Source organism: Silurus meridionalis, chromosome 1 (assembly GCF_014805685.1).
Source record: "Silurus meridionalis isolate SWU-2019-XX chromosome 1, ASM1480568v1, whole genome shotgun sequence".
NCBI lineage: Eukaryota > Metazoa > Chordata > Actinopteri > Siluriformes > Siluridae > Silurus > Silurus meridionalis.
This window is the reverse complement of record NC_060884.1, coordinates 8,543,636-8,569,142: the sequence shown is the minus strand read 5'-3', so window position 1 is coordinate 8,569,142 and position 25,507 is coordinate 8,543,636. Positions and strand designations below refer to the sequence as shown.

Genomic DNA, 25,507 nt, shown 5'->3' with positions numbered 1-25,507 from the left:
ACATTCTCTTTTTTCTTTTTTTTACCACTTACCCACCAAAATAGTGAAAAGCCTTTATACCTGACTTTCTTGTACCTGCGAAACGGATCCAAGTAAGTGCTAGAGGAAATGTCTTGGTTTATTTTTGTCTTTGTAGTGAATTAAATCAGTCACGTGTAGCTACAAGAAGCCAGTGAAGGAAGTGAATCAAACTAGTGTGGGAACTACATTGTTCATGAAAAGGTTGATGGATGTGCAATCTGGATCAGTTGTAGGGGACAGATATCTTGCAGAAGCAGACCTGCCAGACAGTTGCAGTAGTCCAGTCTCAAAATAACAAGGTATTGAAACGTTACCATCTTTTGTGCACATTGCAGGAGGCATAGTTGGGAAAAAAAAAGGTGAAAGGGGGCTCCAGGAAATCATTCTGAGAATAAGGTTTACCTAATTTTGAGATATTCCTTCTCTGTAGTACTATTAAATAGGGAGCTTCTTGCCTATGTATAGCACTGCATGACTAGTTACATCACAAATTAGACAGAGGAAAATTGGGAGTAAAGCAAATGCCCCCATAGCGTCAGGGATACTAGTGATACTACAGTGATACTAACTAGTGTTAGTCACAAGTGTGAGAGTAACAGGTCCCATCAAAACTAGCAACTGTGTAACCAAATCTTTTTGGTCTTGGGCACTTGTGATTGATTTTATTTTTTTTTAAGATTTTGTTCAATCAAATTATCTTCCCTCAAGTAGTAGAATAAAAGGGAAAGGAAAAATGAATGTGGTCTCTCATTTCAGTTTATAGAAAGGCAAAAAAACAAACAAACAAAAAAAATCTTTCTTAAGGGCATTTCTTGAAGGGGATATCAAAAGTCTTTTAGCAAACACACTTAATAATAATAGCAACCACATTACTCACAGGGCATCAGCCAAACCCCAGCGTTTACAAAATAATGCTGTTGCTTTATAGGCTAAAGAAAGTAGTAAATAAAAACCACTATGATGTATTATTGAATGGGAGATGCATTTGCTATTAACCACTATATATGTTTGTAGAAGTGCAAATACAGTCTGGGGGGCTTTGTGGGGGGTTGATCTTAGTAGCATGCCCTGTTTTTTTTTTTTTTTTTTTTTTTACTCGAACCTCAACAAACAAAAAACGTCTCTGTACTTTACAAATAAATGAGGCCCCATTCCCCCAAAACTGTTACCTGAACCACTCTTTCACCTGTATCTGTCTCTTTCCACCAATGGGTGACACCAACATCACAAGTGTGAGAGTAAGTCCTGTCTTCTGCCTTAGCAATGTGAAACAAAACATTTACAGGACCATTGCCACATGACAGAGGTCAAGGTAGTGTTCCAGATCCATGAAGTACCACAATCAAGCTGGGAGGTGCTCTATACTGGTTAGTATCTAAGTGACTACATTCTACACTTTAGTGGATTCAGACTGTAATCAGACCTTTATTTACCAAAACCTGGGGATGTGGAGGAATATCCTACAGTGGCCATTGAGAACCAATTCACAACACAAATGCAATAAATGTATCCACTGATTTTGAGGGGACAAATTGGCCTGCATTTTAGTTTCATTACTGAAAAGAATGTGTGTGGATGTGTCCTACAGTGATGTTGGATAGCTCTGTTCCCTTCCTTCCAGGTTTTTTTTTTAGCAAATGTCACAGTGAGACAACCTAGTTGGTGCCAAAGAGCCATCAGGAAGTATTATCCCAGGTAGCTCATCATAATCCAGTGGCCAGACACTTAGTGCAAGATTAAAAACTGAAAGAGCAGTTCCTAGTTCCTAGTTCCTAGTTCTCAGATAAGACGGAAGTACTTTTACTAGGACCACATGCAGCTAGAAGTAAACTTTCCGATTACGTAGCATCTCTGGATGGTGTTTCTGTTTCAGCATGTACGGCTGTCAAAGACCTTGGTGTGATTATTGACCCGAGTCTTTCCTTTGAGTCTCACGTGAATAATATCACCAGAATCGCCTTCTTTCACCTTAGAAATATTGCTAAGATTAGAAATATGATGTCATTACAGGATGCAGAAAAACTAGTTCATGCTTTTGTTACTTCTAGATTAGACTACTGTAACGCTTTACTGTCTGGGTGTGCGGTAAGTGCATCAATAAGCTTCAGTTAATCCAGAATGCAGCAGCAAGGGTCCTCACTAGATCTAGGAAATATGACCACATCACCCCTGTTTTAATCAGTCTACACTGGCTCCCAATCAAATCTCGCATTGACTATAAAATATTACTACTGACGTATAAAGCACTCAATGGTCTCGCACCGCAGTATCTGAGTGAACTTCTGTACCAGTATGATCCTCCACGCCTACTTAGATCAAAAGGTGCTGGCTATCTGTTGGTTCCTCAAATAATGAAGACTACAGCAGGGGGCAGATCTTTCTCTTATAAAGCCCCACAGTTATGGAACAGCCTTCCAATCAGTGTTCGGGACTCAGACACAGTCTCAGTGTTCAAGTCGAGGTTGAAAACGTATTTATTTAGTCAAGCCTTTTATCAGTAGATTTCTCTTAGGTAAAGGCACAGATCTGGAGGGAACATGGATATAGAGTGTTTGGTGAACTGGTATATTTGTATGCTGTCGTCCCCTCACATTCACACGTTCACTCAGGTTTGTTGACGGTGGTGTGGTGGGTCGTCTCTTATCCCAGAGATCCCTCATGTCTGTGTTACCTTCTGGTTCTCCCTTTTAGTTATGCTGCCATAGCGAGTCTTGCCGGAGTCCAAACTGCACAGTGACATTAACTTTCGTACACCAATAGTTACACTTAATAATCCATATCCTTCTCTTCCCGTCACCCTCTCTCTCTCTCTCTCTCTCTCTCTCTCTCTCTCTCTCTCTCTCTTTCGGTCGAGTTAAACATGCTCCTGAGGCTCCAGTGACCAGTGTTCCTGCCCCTCTCCCCTCCTTGGATCTTCACACTTCTGTGCAGCTCGGGACGGTCTCTTAATTCCGGAGTAGAACGGGTGCTTTGAGGACGGATTGGACTGTAGTTGGTGTCGGCGGTCTGCTGCACTGACTCGGGAGTGCAGTTTGCTTCTGATCATCATCACTGTACCCCACAACATTGTATATCTGCTTCAAATGGACATTTGGTGCAACCCAGATGAGGATGGGTTCCCTCTTGAGTCTGGTTCCTCTCAAGGTTTCTTCCTTATGCCATCTCGGGGAGTTTTTCCTTGCCACAGTTGCTCATCAGGGACAAACATACTTACAAAGAACATATTTATGTTTAATCACCACATTATCTGTGTAAAGCTGCTTTGAGACAATGTTCATTGTTAAAAGCGCTATACAAATAAAAATGAATTGAATTGAATTGAATTCCTACTGGCCAAGTATTTGGCAGGCATGTCAGCTGGTGAACCCGTCAGCCACCCTAAAAAAAATCACCCGACATTGTGCCTAATACCCTTAAACGAGGTCTTAAATAAATGTTTAATTGAGATCAGTGGCTTAAGCCCTGGGTTTTTTGTTATAAAATGTGCACAAGCCTTGTCTTACATGTCAGCAAAATTCAATTTGATAATTTAATATAGATGCAAGAATGTCAAACTTGGGTGGATAAAAAGGGAATTTGCCTGTGTGAGAGTGTACTGGAAGATAAAATGTTCATTTTGCTAACTGTGTTTTCACCTTTACCCAGTCACACCAATATCATCACATTAACCTGTGTGGTGTTCGGGGGGAGTTCAAGCCATGCTAAATATGGGCATAATGAAGTAGTCTTACAGTGATTTAAGCAGCTTCCTGGACTTGGTTTGTCAAAACATACTGACTCCAATATCCCATGAATTACAAGCTTTTCCACTATGCAACTTTCCTGGTCCAGTGGATGGAATCATGGCTCTCAAGGAGGTGAAAGGTGCACTCAGTGGCAGACCATTTTTGAATGTCTTTCCGTTTTATTTTACTGTGCTCTGTGTTGTGGTGGAGTAGTGGTGGGTAATCAAATGGGCAGTCCTCACCCTATGATACTATCTGCTGAAATGTGCCTTCATCTTCTTTTTGGACCACTGCATGATAAATGTTAACACACATAAATGGTGAAATGACAACAGCAAAGGCTATCCTTGGTCTGATGCCACAGAGTGAGCTGAATTGCGCAAATTGCTTTAAAAAAAAATCACGCTGTCTATGATAGAAAGGTTTTTGAAAAGACATTTATTTTGCAGCTTGCTTTGCTGACACCTGTCCACTGCAGCAAGCAAATGAGCATTGAAGAAAGTGGCTTGATCAGATTAATCTTTTTTTTATTTTTATTATGGATGACCAGGTGCATGTGCATTGCTGATGTTGTAGAAGAAATGGGACCAGGATATAATATGGGAAAAAGTAAAGCCCTTAGAGGCAATGTGATACAATTCTGGGTAATGTTCTACTAGGAAACTCAGGGTCTTTGCTTTTATGTGGATGTAAATATGACATACCTAAATATTATTGCAGACAGAGTACAGTAATGGTAGTGAGTTTCAGCAGGATAATGTTCACTGCTACAATACAAAGTAAAGTAAATGTTGTTAATTTAAACTTTAACTTGCCCAAATCACAATCCACAGATGTCATGGAGGGCATAAAGGACATGCTGTTAAAATCTGCAATGTTAAGTATTACCTCAAAAGGTCAGAACAGTTTTGTTGGCACAAGGGGGACCTACAAAATATCAGGCAGGTGGCTTTAAATGTTTTATGTATGATTGATGAAATTATAGTTTATTGTATGTGTTTCTTTTTCATTTCTGACAAAGAAAAAAAGCAACTGGGCATAAATAAAAATCTAGATATATCTGCCATGGTTATATTATCATATTAGGCTTACCTCTGTGAATAAAATAGTTTACTATTGTTCACAAAATCTATCACAAAAACTTTTAGTGAAAAATCTTTTATCTAAAATTAAAAACCAAAAACTAAAATGCAACTATAATGTCCACCAATATGAATGTAAACTAAATCAAATTTCACACCTCAGATTTTATATTTAAATCCCGGGTAGTCTGACTTTAGAATGGTGAACAGAGCAAAAGCAATAACGTTCGCAAAAATATAAATAACTGGTAGGCGGCAGAGTAATATAATAATAATAATATTAGTGGCACAGCAGTGAATTAAAATTAGTAGCACACTAATGTGTCCTCTCTGTAGCATGTACTTGATACGATCCACAACATACTAGATGTTGTATTATGCTTGCACAGTAGAAAGCTTTGCCAACTGCTATTTAGAAATTTACCTTTGCATTGAGAGAACATGAGATTTTGTGACTTTTTGTTTATAAAAATATTAATCAAAACTAACAAGTATGTATGCAATATTTACACAAAAATGACCACACAAGATTAAGATGGGATTAGTTTTCAAGCCTTTCAAATGACATGGTGAGAACCCCATTCTATATAATGCTATGACAAATTGATATTTTCCCTGCTGTCCCAAAAGGTAAAAAATTTTTCATCATTTCCAGTGACCAGTACTTCAAAATGTCTAACAGTTGCTGTTGTAAACCTTTCGGGGTCTGAATAGGTCTGGTTTTTCTGACTTTTTCCGAATGCAAATGTCTCCATTTTTCTAATGAAAATAGGTACATTTCACATTTTAAAGGTTTACTTTTGCAGTATAAGCAATAAGAAAATAAAACTAATAAAGGGACAAACAAACATATAAATAATTGCTAAATAGTGTTATTGATTGTCCATGTCATAACAATATCAAATGTAATCTATTAGTGTTCTTTATTTTCTTATAAAGTTCTGTATGCCGTTTTTTTTAAACTTTGCATTACATTGGTCTTCTGAACAGAAAGTTGTTAGTTCAGATTTTAAGGCCACCAAGCCGCTACTGCTGAACCCTTGCAAGGTCTTTACCTCTTGATAAAAAAAAAAAAAAAAAAAAAAAAAAAAAGGCGCTCTGGATAAGGGCGTTAAAGAAATGCTGCCACCTCCTGGTAGCACATAATCTCTTCAAGAATTCTGTTTTTATATATATATATATATATATATATATATATATATATATATATATATATATATATATATATAGTGAGGAAAATAAGTATTTGAACACTCTGCTATTTTGCAAGTTCTCCCACTTAGAAATCATGGAGGGGTCTGAAATTGTCATCGTAGGGGCATGTCCACTGTGAGAGACATAATCTAAAAAAAAAAATCCAGAAATCACAATATATGATTTTTAAACTATTTATTTGTATGATACAGCTGCAAATAAGTATTTGAACACCTGTCTATCAGCTAGAATTCTGACCCTCAAAGACCTGTTAGTCTGCCTTTAAAATGTCCACCTCCACTACATTAATTATCCTAAATTAGATGCACCTGTTTGAGGTCGTTAGCTGCATAAAGACACCTGTCCACCCCATACAATAAGTAAGAATCCAACTACTAACATGGCCAAGACCAAAGAGCTGTCCAAAGACACTAGAGACAAAATTGTACACCTCCACAAGGCTGGAAAGGGCTACGGAAATTGCCAAGCAGCTTGGTGAAAAAGGTCCACTGTTGGAGCAATCATTAGAAAATGGAAGAAGCTAAACATGACTGTCAATCTCCCTCGGACTGGGGCTCCATGCAAGATCTCACCTCGTGGGGTCTCAATGATCCTAAGGAAGGTGAGAAATCAGCCCAGAACTACACGGGAGGAGCTGGTCAATGACCTGAAAAGAGCTGGGACCACCATTTCCAAGGTTACTGTTGGTAATACACTAAGGCGTCATGGTTTGAAATCATGCATGGCACGGAAGGTTCCCCTGCTTAAACCAGCACATGTCCAGGCACGTCTTAAGTTTGCCAATGACCATTTGGATGATCCAGAGGAGTCATGGGAGAAAGTCATGTGGTCAGATGAGACCAAAATAGAACTTTTGGGTCATAATTCCACTAAACGTGTTTGGAGGAAGAAGAATGATGAGTACCATCCCAAGAACACCATCCCTACTGTGAAGCATGGGGGTGGTAGCATCATGCTTTGGGGTGTTTTTCTGCACATGGGACAGGGCGACTGCACTGTATTAAGGAGAGGATGACCGGGGCCATGTATTGCGAGATTTTGGGGAACAACCTCCTTCCCTCAGTTAGAGCATTGAAGATGGGTCGAGGCTGGGTCTTCCAACATGACAATGACCCGAAGCACACAGCCAGGATAACCAAGGAGTGGCTCTGTAAGAAGCATATCAAGGTTCTGGCGTGGCCTAGCCAGTCTCCAGACATAAACCCAATAGAGAATCTTTGGAGGGAGCTCAAACTCCGTGTTTCTCAGCGACAGGCCAGAAACCTGACTGATCTAAAGAAGATCTGTGTGGAGGAGTGGGCCAAAATCCCTCCTGCAGTGTGTGCAAACCTGGTGAAAAACTAGAGGAAACGTTTGACCTCTGTAATTGCAAACAAAGGCTGCTGTACCAAATATTAACATTGACTTTCTCAGGTGTTCAAATACTTATTTGCAGCTGTATCCTACAAATAAATAGTTTAAAAATCATACATTGTGATTTCTGGATTTTTTGTTAGATTATGTCTCTCACAGTGGACATGCACCTACGATGACAATTTCAGACCCCTCCATGATTTCTGAGTGGGAGAACTTGCAAAATATCAGGGTGTTCAAATACTTATTTTCCTCACTGTATATATATATATATATATATATATATATATATATATATATATATATATATATATATATATATATACACACACACACACACACACAGTGGTGTGATGAGAGTAGTAGTGGTGTGGTGTGTAGTGGTGTGGTGAGAGTAGGGAGCAAGTTGAGAAGAGTCTGGAGAGGTGTAGGCACATGTTGGAGAGAAGAGGAATGAAAGTCAGTAGTAGTAAGACAAGAGTACATGTGTGTGAATGAGAGGGAGGGCAGTGGAGTGGTGCGGTTACAGGGAGAAGAGGTGGAGAAGGTGGAGGAGTTTAGGTACCTGGGGTCAACAGTGCAAAGTAATGGAGAGTTAGAGAAGTAAAGAAAAGAGTGCAGAACTGGCTGCTAGTTGTTCTGGATGCTAGTTGTCTCTGGTATACTAGCTCATCTGGTTTGAGAACAGGTAAGAATGTGTGAGCACCTACATTCCACCACGTAGGTTTTACCATTGTTTAGACACCCTAGGTAGAGGGCAGGTGCCACCCATTGTATTTGTCTGATAGTGTAGACTAGTGTATTCAGCTAGTCTGGGTTTTTTTTAGTTAGGTTAACATTCCAAAATACAGCCTATAGTAGACCTTTTTTATTAAATTTATACAACTGAGCATTTATGAGTTAGTGGCTAGCGGATCTTTGCTTGCCTTTTTTTCATATTTATCGTTATTTCACAGATATTACAGCAATTCAATTTGTCAGAATATAAAAGGCCACCACTGAAGACACAGTATTTTTTCCATTTTGTCAATAAATGAATCATCAACAACTTTTGATGGACAATGATTTTATTTCTGTATATAAGGAAAGATGTATTAACGCTAACTTTTCAGGGCATAATGATATATAGGGATCCAGTGTGAAATCCATACATGAATACTAAGTGAATGATTGTGGATTGGTTTCCTGTATAGCACAGTAAGTGCCTGTTCACTCATTTGATTGGACGACCAGCATCCAGAAGTGCTCATATTTAATATGACCACATGGGGACAAAATTGTTCATTTATATAGCTTTTGACTTAAAATATAAAAATGAGGGAAGGAAAAGAAAGATGATTTATTGGATGCATCTTCAATGGGAATGAACAGAACACTGTGATCGATTAAGATCTTGGGACCTATTTCCATTTTCAGAGCAAAAATTAACAAATTAAGATAAAGATTTCTGAAATGTCAGTTCAGAAACATGATTTTCAAACTTAAAAAAGAAATCTATAGAAGCCATTTCACCCTTCTCGCAAGAAAGCTGTTATACCGAAGGTTACACTCTAAAAAAAAGGGTTCCTTGAGGTTCTTTATAGAACCCTGGGGTTCTGTACTTGGCAAATAGAACCTTTTACCAAGAAAATGGTTCTATGTAGAACCCTTTGACAGCAAATAACCTTTTTTACTAAAATGGTTCTATAATTCATGTTTCATGACTGAAGTGTAAACTAACAGTAGGCCTACACAATACATTCACAAAGCTTTTTAAGTCAAGAACCAGGGAAAAACCAAGAATATCACCAGTCAACAAATATTATATTTCCTAATATATTATATTATTATTATATTATATTATATTATTATTTTTGACAAATAATTGTGTAAAATGAATAAACTAACCATGTGTTTTCTTTATTTTGTACCATACCATATTGTGATGGTTTAATTTAACCCAAAGGGGCATTAAAAACAAATAATCATATAAATGCCCCTGGAATGTATGTACTGCATTATCCTTGGATTGGTGGATTAGCAAAGAACCTTGAGACAGTGACCGTAAATTTTTCAAACTGAGCCCTTTATACCCCCAGGTAAATTAAGTTTTAAAATATTGAAATGAGTTTACTGAAATATTAAGTAACATCACTTAATATATCTATTAGTAAGAGAAGCCCTTGTGTTAAATGGTGATACTAGAAACAAAATTGATAATATTTACCTTAAAATACTGCTTCATCGGTACAGAAAGCCCTTTTAAGTTGATTTTGCTCCTGTTTATAAAATAAATTAAGTTACAGTCTCCATTTATTTCCTTGTCAGTGTTAATTATTTTGTTGGTAACAATAAGACAGCTGTGTTATAAGAAGACAAGCTTCCAAACAGAAGCGTGAATTTTTATTTCAATTAAGCGATCGCTCGCTGATCGTTACCGGTAAGTTGCCAATAGGCGCCGATTCAAATAAAAGCGAACCGGGTGGAAGGCGGAGGCTTTTACACATACTCAGTTTTCAGTGAGTATTTTTTCCCAGGCTTATGTTAACATGTGTAGAAGTTCTTAACTTTGGCCCTTTGGTAGCTTTGTATCTTAACTGATGTTATATTAATGTAACATTTATTGCTGTGGTCCGCCGGAACTCGCGGGGGTTACGTTCTAAGACGCACCCCAGCTGCCCCTATGGTACCTTAGTGAATTCATCTAAACATTGTCACTTTAATACAATAATGTGTTTTAAAAATGAAAAATGAAATTTGTTAGTGAAAACATAGTTTAAAATGTTATTCCTAACGTTCCTAAACATTCGATACCGCTGAGGATTCCTGCTCATTTTATAATAATCCGCAACTTGCTTTTAGTTAGGTTCCAAATGTGAACCTGCAAATTTTCCCACCCGCAAGTTCCAAAACTGCGAATTATCGGGGGTTGACTGTAAAGCCTTCATTTGGTTTTCGATAATTTGTATTATTATCATTAATTAATCATAAATCATTACAAACTCACAGCAATCTTTCATACGTTATTGTATTTTATTTGTGTACTCTATCTTTAACGCTTCAGTTCAAGCAGTTTCTAAGACAAAATAATCACATGCTTTTAGCTCCATCACCCACACAATAAAATTTTATATGTTTCATTAAAGAATACTTTCTTTCTCGTTTATTTAATTCTGCATGATAATTCAACCATGGCTGCTCATCGAGTCATGACCTTTCCCTGCTGTAAAATTAGGCACGGACAACAGACGGGTAATGACAGTAATACAGTAGCTATTTATCATTGCAAGTTAATTCCATAGCTAAGTTGGTCTAATTTAAAGAGAAAAAAAGTTTGTTGTTTTAATAATGGAAACATAAGGCTTTATGTCGGGAAAAAAAAAATTAAATGTGTAATAATACCTGCAATCCTAGGCTATTATTACTGACCCTGTTTTGATGTAAAGGAAATGGAGTCAAAAAGTTGATTCCGTTGATTCCTATGGTGGAAGCCTGAGCCTACTCAAAAAAACCTGGAATGGAACACCCTTAGATGCACATGCTGAATTAAAGTGATGATAGTGCATAGTAAAATTTAGCATTCAAATGTTCAAAAGACAAAAATATTTAGGTATGTTTAATGCATATTTGGTTTGTGAAGAAATATATGCTCTGTTTTCTTTTTCCCCCCAGATAACCATGGTTGATAAATGGTCAGTAGATGACACTTGGGATTCAACTGGGATAATCACATGGGATTCAACGCCTGGAGTCATTTTGAATATTTTACCATGCCCACAATTTTACTTATTGAACATTCTCTCTTGAAAATACATCACTATGTAGTCAATTGCAACCTCCAGTTCATGATGACTTTAAAGGAACTCGTTGGGCTGAAAGTGTCAATATAATATGCACCTAAAGTAAACATATGTTTTGTATTTAAGATGCTGCATGAAATGGCAATGAGGTTTGAAACAGACTTGGCAAAGAACATGGAAACATCTCTAAATGAAATGGTCCCAAACATAATCAGAAGTTCAAAAGAAGGAAGTAAAAAAAATTCAAAAGTCTCATTGGACCAGCAGAGGAAACCACAGAAGGTAACTACACAATATATTTTCCCCATCGCACCATTTCATCCCCAGTGTAAAATTGGTGTAAAATATGTCTTGTCAGTGTGAAAGTTGTAGCACCTATAAATTGTATTAGTAAACGCATGTATTAAAATACTGTAGTATTAAAGTAATAGTTTGCCCAAAAAATGTAAATTCTGTCATCATGTACTCATCTCTTGTCATTTCAAATCTGTATGACTTTCTTCTTCAGAACACAAAAGAAGATATCTTGAATATGGATGGTATCCGAACAACGGCAGGGTCCTTTGACCTGCATTGTTTTTGTGTCCATAATTGTATGGACACAAAAACAATAAATGAATGGGTTACCAACATTCTTCAAAATATGTTTTTTTGTGTTATGCTGTAGAAAGAAATCCATATTGGTTTGAAATGACAAAAGAGTGAGTAAATGATGACCGAATTTTCATCTTTGGGTAAACTTTGCTTTTAACTGATTTCTGTACCAAATGTACAGAAATGTGTATCTGTTTTTAGGTTTTACTGCACTTATTTTATTGCCAGCACTATTTAAAAAACATGCCAGATTCCTCTACTGTGCAGATAGGGAAAGTATAGAGTCTTCTTTAGTTATATTAACACTTGAGGCACTTGACTTTTATATAGTTTTCATACTTTATATATATTATATATATTATATTTTATATAGTTTTTATACTTTATTTTTTCTGCCTTCTTTTTCTTTGTGTTTTTTTCCCCATCCTATTCCCTCATGCCGGACTGTCGTAAAAAGCACTTCACTGCATGTCGTACCCTGTATGTATGTGTATGTGACAAATAAAATTTGATTTGATTTGACTTGACTTGAATTAAAGGAACTATTAATTATGGGGTAATTTTAAGTGTATTTGATGACATCTGTTAATTGGTAAAAAGCACTCAAAAGGTGAAATGTTTGTTTTACATGAACCCAAATCTTCTTCACCAGTCAGAGTGTTCGACGACTCTCTTGATCCCCTCAAGGCTAAAAGTGTCAGCATTATAATGGACATTTTGAACATTATAAGACAGGCAGACATTGACATGTCACTGGCTGTAGAATGCCTGTTAGCAGTCTACTTTCTTTTCATTGTGCAATACCTGGTTGCCATTAAGCACACAATGACTTTTATTCAAAAATATATGCTTAAACTTAGATGTCGCCATGACACAAAAACACCAATCCCTGTATTAAAAATGTACAGTCAGCTTCTGTAAATTGTGGTGCTATTTAATAAGTTTTAATTGTTCTTGAATTGCTTTTATCTGTCTTGAGATTTTTTTTTTCCTAATTTCAGAGATATATGTAAAAGTTAAGTAATGTATATGTATGTACATAACATAAGCTTATGTATGTTTTTAAAAAATTTAAAATGAATTGAATAAATGTGAAGCTTTTGAAGTTTCTGGATTGGTTATATTTTCTTAGTCAATAATAAATACTGTTATTCTTTTAATAATAAAGAACCCTTACATGGTTCTAAAAAGAACCATTCAAGTTGGATTTAAAGAACCATTTTGGGTTCTTTTCAGTGAACCCATTAAAATGGTTCTGTATAGAACCGGGTTCGGGGTTCCTTATATGAAGCAGGTGATAGAATTATTTCTGGTTCTAAATAGAACCGTTACTTTTAAGTACAGTGTACAGTGATTACATAAATGAAGATGTTTAGACTAAGATTTAAAAGTAGTTATAAACAGATCAAAACAACAAAGTTGAAGATATCGTTGAGTTTTGGACATTCAGGACAAACTTTTGACTGCTGCTGTATACATTATTCAGTTCTGTAATTAACTGAGCATTTTACTGCCTGTAAAAAAAATGGAAATCCAGAATTATTGTCTTTAAATTCACGATCAATCTAAATTACTCAACATCTTTAGAGTGTTGGTGTCGAATAACATGATATATTGCAGTATTAGTGAAGTCAGTATGTGTGTATGGAAGCTCGACTGTACAGCGGTGTGTTTTGAAGAGGGCGCCTTCAGTCCACAGAAGCGCCACTTGCTGACGTTTGGTGAATGTCATGTGATTAGCCGCGGTCTGTATACAGGGTTCAATGAGAGCTGTTTGCCCCACCCATCTCCTCAACGCTATCTAGCTCAATGTACGATTCAGAGAGAAAGGGGGGGAAAATCGTCAGAAATACTTTCGGCGAGCGGATCCGATCACGTCTATTTGAGAAGTAACACGTTCCGTCGGCCAGGAGCTTGCTGTCAATGCGCTAGATCTTTTTTTTTTTTTTTTTTAAACGGGATCTGTTCACGGCTGTAAATGCACATGTATAAACCCACGTCTTTCTGCAAGGCGACATCAAAACGGGTAAATACGAACGCGTAGCGTGACAGCGACAGCGGAATCTGCCCTGCGAAATGCAGTGAAAAAACGAAGAAATCCGCGTTGTCCGGACTGCTGCGCGCGCCGTCAGCGAAGCCGTGCGGATTGTTGTTTGCGTAAAGCGAGTCTACGGATGTGAGAAGAAATTCAAATTACAGCAGCTAACGGAGAAGACAAGAAGCGCCTCTTTTTTATTTGAATAGCCACAAATGCCATCGGGTATTATTAGCAGAACAGGAGGAGGATAGACATTTACCTTTGGGATTTCATTAAAAAAAAAAACACCCTTGTGACACATCATTTCAAAGCGGAGTTAAAAAAAAAAAAGGTTCATGTCGGCCAAGGCTCGAGGCGGAATGAACGGCAGGCCGTCAATTCGGGGAAGATATTTATCTCTTCATGTCTTTTTTTGAAATGTCCCTATTTCTCGTCTTGGTGTGTCGGTAAGTGGATGTGGCAGGAAAGAGAATCCAAGCCGTTTCGTTGAGTTCTCGATGATTTGCCGAGGAGTGCCGGCCGCGACTGTCATTTTGGGGGAAGCGACTATGGATTATCGACGAGGAATGTGTTAAATCGCCCTCGAATTTCTGGAACAGCAACACAAAAGACCTTCGTGTTACGCCGTGGAGGCGAACAAACACACACATCCAACGTTAAGAATATTTGATTAAAAAAAAAAAAACAAACAAAAAAAACCTCTCGCTCGGATATTACTGCACCAAATAGCTGTGGATGACTCGGCCTTGTGTGTAGGCCGGCCTTGGTGTTTTCACCACCATCACAACCTCTCCGTTGCTTGCCTAAAGCTACCACTGAGCAGAAACCCAAAGGCAGATCTTTCATATTGCTCCCTTCATCCCTTTAAACGATTCCCCCCCCCCCACACCCATCCCATCTCTACCCGAGCGCTCTTCTTCCAGGGAGTGTGCAAATGCACATAGCAATGTCAGTATTCCCAATCCTTGGGAATTAAACACGTGCCAATCAAGGGATTTTTGTGCCATTTAATTATACTGCACATTTACCTTCCCTCCCCAGTCCTCAAAACATTTTCTTTTCTTTCATTGGGACGTTGGGAAGATGGGTTGTTTGGGCAACAGTAAAACAGAAGACCAGCGTAATGAGGAGAAGGCCCAGAGAGAAGCAAACAAAAAGATAGAGAAACAGTTACAGAAAGACAAACAGATATACAGAGCGACCCATCGGCTACTACTGTTAGGTAGGTTTGTTTTCCCCCAAATGCAATAATCCTGCTTATTGATGCAAAATATATGTATGTCTTTATTTCTTTTATTGAATTTTTTTTTACCTGATCAAATGCTATGGCTTTGCGATGACCTAATTCTTCTGAGGTGACTCAGGTGTGTTTGTGTGTGATATCGAGAAACAAACAGCTGTGTACCAGAACCATTGTGTTCACTGTGAATATGGTCTGCATAGATAGCTGCATCGCTTTTCGGGCCACATGAGAATATAGAAATAGGCACAAGTTGTGAAGAAGTGTGTGCATTTTTCCAACATACTAATGATTGTTAATCGTTTATATTCTTCTCACGCCCTTGGAAAAGGCTTTTCAGTAGATTTTAAAATGAGAATGTGGGCTTTTGTTCTTTATTAGAACATTAGTTAGGTCAGGTACTTCTGGTGGGCGATGAGGCTTTGGGTGCAGTCAGCATTCCTTTTCATCCTAAAGGTGGTGAGAGTTTGCCAGATTCAAACTGTCTTTATGTCCCTCACTTTATGTACAGGGGCAAATGATGGAACTGGAAAGGGCCTTTCCAAAAGGCATAAAATGTGAAGTGTATAGTCAGAATGATTTTGTATGCAGCAGGGTTAACGGTAACTTTCACTAGAAGTAAGGAGCCTAGCCCAAATCTTAGCCCCAGCCCAAAACCATTATTCTTCCTCTACCTAACTTTATTGTTGGTGTTATGAATTCCGGTAGGTGGGGTCCTCTTGGCACCTTGCAAATCCAGATTCGTACATCAGACTGCCTGACTTTACTTTAAGGAACACTTTATGAATTAAGGAGCACTCTAGAGTACGATAGTGGACCAATGAACACCACTTGAGACGATGACCTATGCTATTGTCCACATAACTCTATGTGCTATTGTGTTTCAGAAATTGGCATCCCTACTCTAAATCTGTGTGGTGGAGGTGTTGTTGCACCTAGTTACTTTTATTTCATATTAATAACTATTGACAAGAGCAGATCTTGCCAGGCACTAGCTTGTGGCAAATGTGGCACTTTGACACTTCCATATTTAAAGTCACCAAAATCTTTCAACATGTTTACTGTTGGCAAGGGATGTGGCTGATGTACCTCAATAATTAAATGTGGTGTCGAACATGAACACAAACAAACTATGGGCAAAAGTGTGCATATAATTGTGTGTGTATCATGGGGAAAAAGAAAGTTTTTTTTTTTTTTTTTTTTTTTTTTTACAGCTCTGAATAATTTTATAGAAAAAGACGATATTTTATTTTTTTCTGTGACTGCATTTATAAATAAGCCCCCTTCTAAAATGACTGAAAAAACAAGCAAATAAAAAAAATTGCTGTATGCTACAAACATTTAGGTTTAAGATCAATAGAGATGAATAAAAAAAAAAATATATATATATAGTTTTTTTTTTGCTTCCTGATATTTCCTGATATCTAGGCCAGGACCAACTTAGAAAATGGCATTTTGTTGTTTGAACTTACCAGTTTGTTTGGGTAATCAAAAGCTTTGGTACACATGACTGACTTGGGATGGCTCGATACCATAATTTTGGTTTGGTATGTTACCAAAATGATCGATACTAAATCGATATCATAAGTTACAAATAACCAGCCTCAAAAGATAAGTGAATTAAAAACAATTTTATATTTAAAAAAAATTATAATAGATTTATATCTTAATACCTTTGTATCAAACTGTATCAAAATTCACTTGAACTTCAAAACCCAAACCTGTTCCAACATGGCAATGTACCTGAGCACAAAGCGAACCACATGAAGATCTGGTTTACATGCTTTGGAGAGGAATTTTGAGTGGCATGCTATAGAGCTCTGATCTCATCCCTACTGAACACCTTTGGGATGAATTGGAACACTGACTGCACCCCAGGCCTGAAGTAAAATTCTCTATTATTATTATTATTATTGTTATTATTAAAATCTTGTTCTTTTTAGTGCAAACACACAATGTCTTAGAACAACAAAAAAAAAAAACTACCACGAGCATAGGTTACATTTTGACTTTGAAGAAGAATAAAATGCAACTGAAGTAGCACAATTAATGCATGTGCAAATTTTTCCGTCTATAAATGGTTTCACAGCTATTTGGAAAGCACTGCAGCCTACAGTTGAATGTTGGAACAGCAGCATCAGCAAAATGATATCATCGTACTATTTGAAATATCATATATACCTTTTAATTATTCCAGTACCAGCATGCTGCGCATCCCTATGACTGACAGGTATCTTGTTACTCTGTTAGATCGATTGTTTGAATGATTACTCGCACAGAAAAGGTTTATTCTTGTTTCAACACTGGGTTTCACCTTTGAGGACCTGTGAATGTATTTATTGTTTAAAAAAACCAACATAAACAAAAAAGAGATGTCTTCAGGAGGTTAGCAGCCATTTTTAATATGAGAGAGGAGAGTTCAAGTTTGTGCCATTAACCAGTCCTGAAAAAGAAACCTGAAACAACAGGACATCGAACAGGTCAGCCATGGAAGACAACAGCTGTTGATGACAGAAACATTGTGAAAGCCTGTGAGGAAAAATCCAAAAACAACTGACGGTGACCTCTCCAACAATGTCCACAGGGCAGCCATGATGGTATCTCAATTCAGTGTTTGAAAAAGACTTTGAGAACAAAATATAGAGGCCATATACCAAGGTGCAAACCATTTAGATGTAATAGGGTTAGATTGGAATTTGAAAGAAATAGCGTGCCACCAAGGTTCCAGAACCAAAACTGTTCTCTTCTGATGTGATGGATAGGCCGAAACGTAGAGAAAGAAAGGATCCGTACATGAGCCAAAGCATTTTAAGCTCCTTGGTTAAATGAAGTGACATTACTTAGGCTTGCATGTTTGCCTCTAGAATGGCTTACTAATCCTATTATTAATAAATTAATTAACAATTGATTTATTATTAATATAATAATTATAATTATAAATCATTAACATAAATAGCGATAATATCAACTGCACCTGCGTAATATTCTATAGATCCCTTTTGTGCCACCATAACAGCTTTGACTCATCGAAGCATAAACTTCCTGAGACCTCTGAAAGTGTGATGTGGTATACACTAGATCTAAAATCCAAGATGGCGCTGCGGACGACAGCCACGGTGTTTCGGTGTGCTCTACTTTTCCTCTTTTTGTGTTGTTATTCAGTTTTCTGCCACAGTTCTGGTGGCTCCTATTCCAGGGAAGAGCTCATGAACATCAGAGCTACCACCCCAGTGGACTTATTTCCAAGTTATCTGGCTTCTACTGTGGATTTACTGGCTATCTTGGTCAAGGAGGCATGTAACAAAGTGAACCCCCGCAGAAGAGAGAAACTCTCAGGTATACTCTTGTGTCTCCGCCGGTGCGGATTTCGCACTGTGCTCCCTGAGATATTCCCTTCTAACGTGCACTCACTTTGCAACAAAATAGACGAGCTGACCCTGCAAATGAACAAAAACAAAGACTTGCCTACGTCTTGTGTTTGTGCTTCACGTAAATGTGGCTGGGTGATCTTATACCGGACTCTGTGCTACAGTGCTTAATCTTCACAGAGCGGACAGACACACACAGCTTTTCGGTAAAACAAAAGCTGAAGTAATCTGTTTCTATATTAACAATATTTGGTGCAACAATGTGAGAGTACAATCTCAACTCTGTTCCCCAGACCTGGAGGCCTTCACCATTAACTGCAAGCCCTTTTACTCGGCCTGCAAGTTCCTCTCATTCATTCTCATCGGTGTTTACATCCCGCCGCAAAGTAATGGGTGCGAAGTTCAGTGCGCTGGCTGATGAGAACGGACAAACCCGGACTCCTTGGTTAGTGTCCTAGAATACTTTAATAAAGGTTATCTCTCCCATGAACTTCCCAAATACAAACAGTTTTTGTTTCCGACCAGAGAGGGGAACATTCTGAACCATTCTGCTACACCAAATACAAGTCTAGAGCCCCTCACTCTGTGAACGACCTGCACCTGGCTGACAGCCTGAACAAGTACTACTGCTGCTTTGAAAGACAATGGGACCGACCGGACCTGCCCCATCCTCCCCCCACCAGCCATTGATCAGCAGTAGCCCCACCTCCTACATTTCCATACCTGTATTAACCACACAGCCCACACCTCAGCGACCACCACCACCGCCCCTCACACCTCTCACCATCAAAGAGGAAGATGTGAATACACTGTTGAAACATCTGAACACCTGCAAACTACAGGCCTGGACTCTTTCCCCACACCCTAAAACACTGTGCCAATCAGCTGTCCCCAGTGTTCACAGACATTTTGAATACCTCAATGGAGACCTGCCATTTTTCCAGCCTGCTTCAAGACATTAGCCATCGTCCCAGTCCACCAAAAGACAAGGATTACAGGACTTAATGATTACAGACCTGACAACTTCTGTTGTCATGAAGTCTTTTGAGCTACTTGTGTTGTCCTACCTCAAAGACATTACAGAACCTCTCCTGGTTACACTACAGTTCGCCTACAGATACAACAGATCTGTGGACGATGCTGTGAACATCGCCCTCCACTCTGTCATGCCAGGATACTGTTTGTAGACTCCAGCTCTGCCTTCAACACGATCGTCCCAGCTCTGCTCAGAGACGAGCTCTTCCAGCTGAATGTGCCTGACTCCATATGCAGTTGGATCACAGACTTACTGACTGACAGACGGCAGTTCATGAGGCTGGGAAAGCATGCCTCTGACTCCCTGTAACATCAGTACTGAATCCCCCCAAGGCTGTTTCCTTTTTCCTCTGCTATTCTCCCTGTACACCAATGGCTGCTCATTTGGTCACCAGTCTGTCAAACCCCTGAAGTTTGGTGTCATGGTGCAGGATGAACAAACTAAAGCTTAACTCTCTCAAGACAGTGGAGATGATAGTGGATTTCAGGAAGGTGTACATACTTCATGTCTGTATATATATTTGGACAGTCACTTTCACTTTTACATTCTAAATTGCACTACTTCTCATGCAAAGCCACTTTCAGTATACAGTATTTATTTTATTAATTATAATTTATTTAAAAACTGTGTATACATTTCATATCTGACTATATGTTTGCAACTGACACCAAGACAAATTCCTAGTACTATTAAGTGCTCTTTGCAGAACCCTTTGCCGTACCTGGCAATAAAACTTTTGATTCTGATTTGATTTTGATTCAGATAGCACCAATATGTAAGCAGCATAGCCTTTAAGTCCTATAAGTTGTTTCCATTGCTCAGACCTTTTGTTCAGCACATCTACAGATAGTTTGAGATCTGTGGAATTTAAAAGCCAATTCAAAACTTTGAACTCTTTGTTAAATTCTGCAAACCATTCCTGAACATGGTTTGCATTGTGGCAGAGAGCATTATACTGCTATTAGGAAGGTACTGTTGATATTAAAGGGGTATATGGCTTGCAATATTTATTTAGGTGGTTCATGTTTTTGTATTTTATCAATATTCTGCTGAAAAAGACTACTAGCTTTATTCAGTACTATTGCTATGAAGGAATGTACCTTATATGGTCTGTAACATTGTTTAAGTAGGTGGTATTTATCAGTAGCATCCACATAAATGCCAGGACCCAAATGTCCAGAACAGCATGTCCAAAATGGCAGGTTTCTGGGGTGTTTCTTGTGTGCAGTGGTTATCATCAACCCAAAGTGGTCCAAAGAAGGACACTCTATAAAGCTGCTTAAAGGGCTGTGTAGCAGCAATTACATTTCTGGTAAATAATGTGGAATGTCTGTGACTTACCTGGCGAAGTAAAGGCACTAGGATGCGCTGTAAGAAGAAGGTGAATGGTTAAAAGAATATGACTAAGAGTTTTATCACACAGTCTAATATTTCGTTTGACCTTATTTTGCTTTGATTGTAATATGCATTTTCTGTGGCATCAGTTTGATATTTTTATGCAATGTCACAACATTTATTTCTGACCAGATTTGCATGAATTTCTTACCGAAATCTTGATTGGCGCGTCGGATCGCTGCAAAAAGTTTCTTTTAGCACTTATCAAAGGTTCTCAATTGGGGTTAAGGTCTGAACTTTGTGGTGACCAATCTGACCAGTCTCATGCTTCCTTAAACACTCTCACAATTTCAGTCTCAGGATTACTGGTATTGTCATCTTGAAATATGCCTGTATCTTTAGGATAGATAAAATAAAAACCTTGTCATTAACTATATTCACTTCGTCATCTGACACGTAACACTGCTGAACCAAGACCTGACCAATTAATACAACTTCAGATCATAACATTGCCTTCATAGTGTTGGACATGATGTATATAGTTTTATCCACCTCTCATCCTACCCCGATGCACCCATTATACTGGAACAGGGTACATATGGACTGCATGAACTTTTTTCATTGCTCCAGAGTCCAATTCTTAAGCTTCCTAACAAATGTAAGTTTTTTCCTGATTAACCTCACTGATAAGTGGTTTTCTTAAAGCTACACAGCTGTTAAGTCCTAATCTTTTGAGTTCTGTTTGCATTGTGCATGTGCAAATGCTCTTACTTTCACTATTTAACATAACTGTGTTTATTTTAATGATTTGATTTCACTGAAAGAACAAATCTAAACAATTCATAATATTTTTCATTTCATTTTTCCTCGAAGATGATGGTTCACCACTGTCAATCTAAATTATAATAAATATGCTTTGGACAGTTCTTAACTCAGTTTTAGTAGTTTCATTAATCTCCTTAGTTGTTGATGCAGGTCAACAATTTGACCTTTCTGAAATGGAGAACATCTTTTCCATGACCACAGGACATGTTTTGTTATGGTTGTTTATGGAATAAGAAGATATTCACTGCATCAGTTAGGGTTAAATAACTTGTCAGCTGGAACATAATCACTACAGTAATTATTCAATGGAAGGCTTTTATCTATTTGTTTAAATAGAGAGAAGGTTTATACCTTTTTGGAAGGATCCTACTTCTCTGCTGGCGTAAACCCTATCAGAAACATTAACATACATTTAATTATATTTTTGACCTAAAATATGTATTGAATTATTCCCAGTAGTCTATTCTCTCAATTTCAGAGGGTTCCTCTAACAGATTTTAAAGCTTTTTAAAGAATTATTTATGCTTTTGCATTAAATATTTTTTACACAAAACACACAATTTGTCTTAAATTCAAATCTCCAGGAAAAATTTAATTTACACAAAATAAAATGCATGGAAAACCTGGGGTCATTTTATGAGGTTAATATTGATGATTCTGTTAGAGATGATGTATGTGGGTGGTGCAGCTGTGGCTACAGTGACAGGAGACTTGCTGAATTGTGATCATTGGGTTTCTTGCTTAAGTAATGACATTCATTCCCACTGGATGAGACACCTTTCTATGATGCAACACTTTATACTGCGTTTCTCTGTAATATTGATGTTTTTTTTATAGCTGTAGTATCATACTGATGGTATTAAGAGGTGGGTTGATTTAGGTAGGACACAACGGAAGGCCTATCTGTGAAATGCAATGGCCCACCACTGATAGAGTACTAATGTTATGACCGGTGAGTGAATAACACTGATTATCTCTTTGTCATGGTACCTGTTAGTGGGTGGGTTATATTAGGCAACAAGTAAACATTTTGTCCTCAAAGTTGGGACTTTGACAAGGGCTTGGTCATAATTCTTATTAAAGCCCCTAAGCAAGTGTATTACTTATCATCTCATCATGGGTTTTATCCAGTTTGTGATTATCCAGTCATGCCACTTTCATGAGTTACATGAAACTGCAAGTTTATAAAATGTCCCAACCTGTTAGGTTATGTTTGCTATTTTACTTTTAACAAAAGAGTCAAAACTTGTACATGCTCAACTACAGTTGAGGCCATATCTGCATATTTCCGTTGTGTTCCACAGTGTGTTTCAATAAAAATAAAACATTTCAGCTCCAGATTCTTACTAATATATTCTCAATAATCCATGTTTTTTGGAATTGTTACTTAGTAATGTAAAAAAAAAATGGGATGTTTCTACACCCCTGGGATTAGTAATTTAAAATTGTATGTTTAGGGTAAAATGGGGCAATATATAAGCTGTTAAATATGTAAGTAACCAAATCAAAATGTCAATATCATGTCGGTCATGCCAAAGTGGATCAAATGGAATTGTCAAATATAGTTTCATTTTGAATTAAAATTGTGGAAGTATGAACTAAGCTGTTTGTACTTTAATATCAAATAACAGCAGTGGTCTATTAGGGCAATAAATGTGTTTCTTAAAAAACAAAATGCTAAATGAAAAAATACACTGAGCCTCATTTATCAGCTATTTTGTAATGTGTAGATCTCACTAGATTTATAGGTTTTTATTCTAATGTGAATATCTGGGTACGTCTGCGAGGTACCACTAAGGATTTACATTTAGTGATGCCCACAAAAGTCCTTAAAATGCCAGGGTTACACAAAACTAAATAAAACATCAAAAGAACAGCAATCCTAAATGTGCAATAAATATAGTCTGGGGGAAACAAACATGGTTTTTATTAACAATTGTTTCCTATGGTGACAAAAAAAACACACTTTAATTTCTAGGCTTTTTTTTTTCTCCCCAAAAAAATTCATCCACCATTCAGAAACCAGGTGAAGGAAAAATAAGTAGACCTGTGCTACAAACATTGAGAGAAATCAGCAGCCATGGGCTACTAATGTAATGCACAAGTTAATCATTTTATTTTTTTAAAGCAGAGACGTGGTGTTCTGGATCATTTAGGTGTGTGTTTACATCATTTCTACAAAGAAATACATCAGCCATGACCTAATGGAAAAGGGGGAAGGTAGTCCTTTAGACAGCTCTTTACCTAGCATATGCAAGTACATTTACATTCAGTATATCTGAAAATAAACAATAATGCTTGTAATATTTTTTTAAACCAACACTTTGACAAAATGTAGTTTAAGGTCAGGGGTTAGCTAAATAATTAAAACTGCTACAAGTTGAGACATACCTTAAGCTGCAGTGATTACAGTATTGCATGACCAATGTTTTGTGTAGTATTAATAGCCTGAACAAATTTAGATATCTAAGCTGTCACAATACATATATAACCAAAATCCCTAGTTTAACCCAACTAATAAAAAGTTTACAGTTCTACATCTGCTAAGAGATTATTTAGGAATGGGGATGTAACGGAACAGGTATTCGGATTGTTTCGATACAGGTCTTTTGTTTTGGTGCACGTGTACGGATGCATTCGTGGACATGCAGAAAATAGTTAAACTTTGTGTTCCATCACAAACGTGTTAACAATTTTGTTTAGAACACAACAACAACAACCTTACACTTTGAGCACAGTGTCACTCTTTTTTTTTTTTTTTTTATTATTAAACTTTAAAAAATAGTCAACAATAACAGGGTTATAAAAAAAGAAACTAGAGTTAGTGAAGTGTCACTGTGGCGTCTCACTTCGTACTGGAAATATGATTTGTAGTGCGTTGTAAAAATTTGTTTTGCGCATGCATGAAATTGCTGCCACTTCTGTTTTTACAACGGTCTAGTGATATGGACTCTTGTGTTTTATGCCCAGCTTCAAGAATATCTCTTAAATGGAGAGAATCCATTTTAGTGAATAAATTAATGAATGAAGGATGGAAGGAATGAAGACATTTGTTAAAGTATGCTGAAATAGAACAGTTAAGTAGAACATATCACTAGAGAATTAAACATTAAATTTAAATCACACACACACACACACACACACACACACACACACACACACACACACACATTTCTATTACCCAAATGGGGTTAAACAAATGTAAACTAGTAAAATTTTTCTATTTAGTTAATTTTATTTAATCAATTTAATTTGTGCCAATTTAATTGATTGCTTAATTTAATCTATATAATAAAGTGTTGAATTAATTGTATTTATTCTATATTATTTTTTATAAAATATAATGAAATATTATTTTATATTATTTAACCAAACAGGCATTTTAATAAAAACATTTTTAAGAATGTATACTGTTGTTCACAAATGTTAATAATAAACTTTAAAAAAAAAATTAAAATAAATGACAAGCACTTTTATGTTTTGCTTTTCTTCCCACTAACTGTACCAAAATCGTATAAAAAACTTGAACTTAAAAACCGAGGTATGTACCGAACGGTGAATTTCGTGTACCGTTACAGCCCTATTCAGAAATAAATGTTTAGATTGAGAAGATGACTGGGAGGTGAAAGAGACATTGTGCCTGTTGATTTGTAAGGGTCATGGTTTAACCAGACCTTGTGATTTCAGTGTAATTGGTAAAGTGTAATTGGCACTTGTACCAGTCACAGCAGCACTTTAATTGGAGCAAATGTGCACATATATGGTTAACGCTTACTTTTTTCCCGAAAGGCTGTTTGTTTATAATGACTTTTTAGGATCAATATTAGCACATTATACATTTTAATTTTAATTTCTTTTTTTTATTGTGCTACCTTAATCACGATCCATTTATGACT

General features: G+C 37.2%; 1 protein-coding gene and 1 long non-coding RNA gene across 3 annotated transcripts in view; one reads left to right on the top strand and one right to left on the bottom strand.

Annotated features, from left to right (window-relative positions):
• Positions 1-13,972: 13,972 nt before the first annotated feature.
• LOC124403837 lies at positions 13,973-14,627 on the bottom strand. The gene is made up of 2 exons (XR_006928962.1): positions 14,507-14,627; positions 13,973-14,397 (listed from the first exon to the last, which is right to left on the bottom strand). It is a non-coding gene; the product is annotated as an uncharacterized LOC124403837 (long non-coding RNA).
• The window catches only part of gnas (GNAS complex locus), a 47,686-nt gene continuing 36,569 nt past the window's right edge, over positions 14,391-25,507 (top strand). For both annotated transcript variants that reach the window (XM_046877554.1, XM_046877473.1), the window contains exon 1: positions 14,391-15,029. In XM_046877554.1, the coding sequence (XP_046733510.1) occupies positions 14,891-15,029 (139 nt within the window). In that variant the 5' untranslated portion in view covers positions 14,391-14,890. The remainder of the gene's footprint in view (positions 15,030-25,507) is intronic.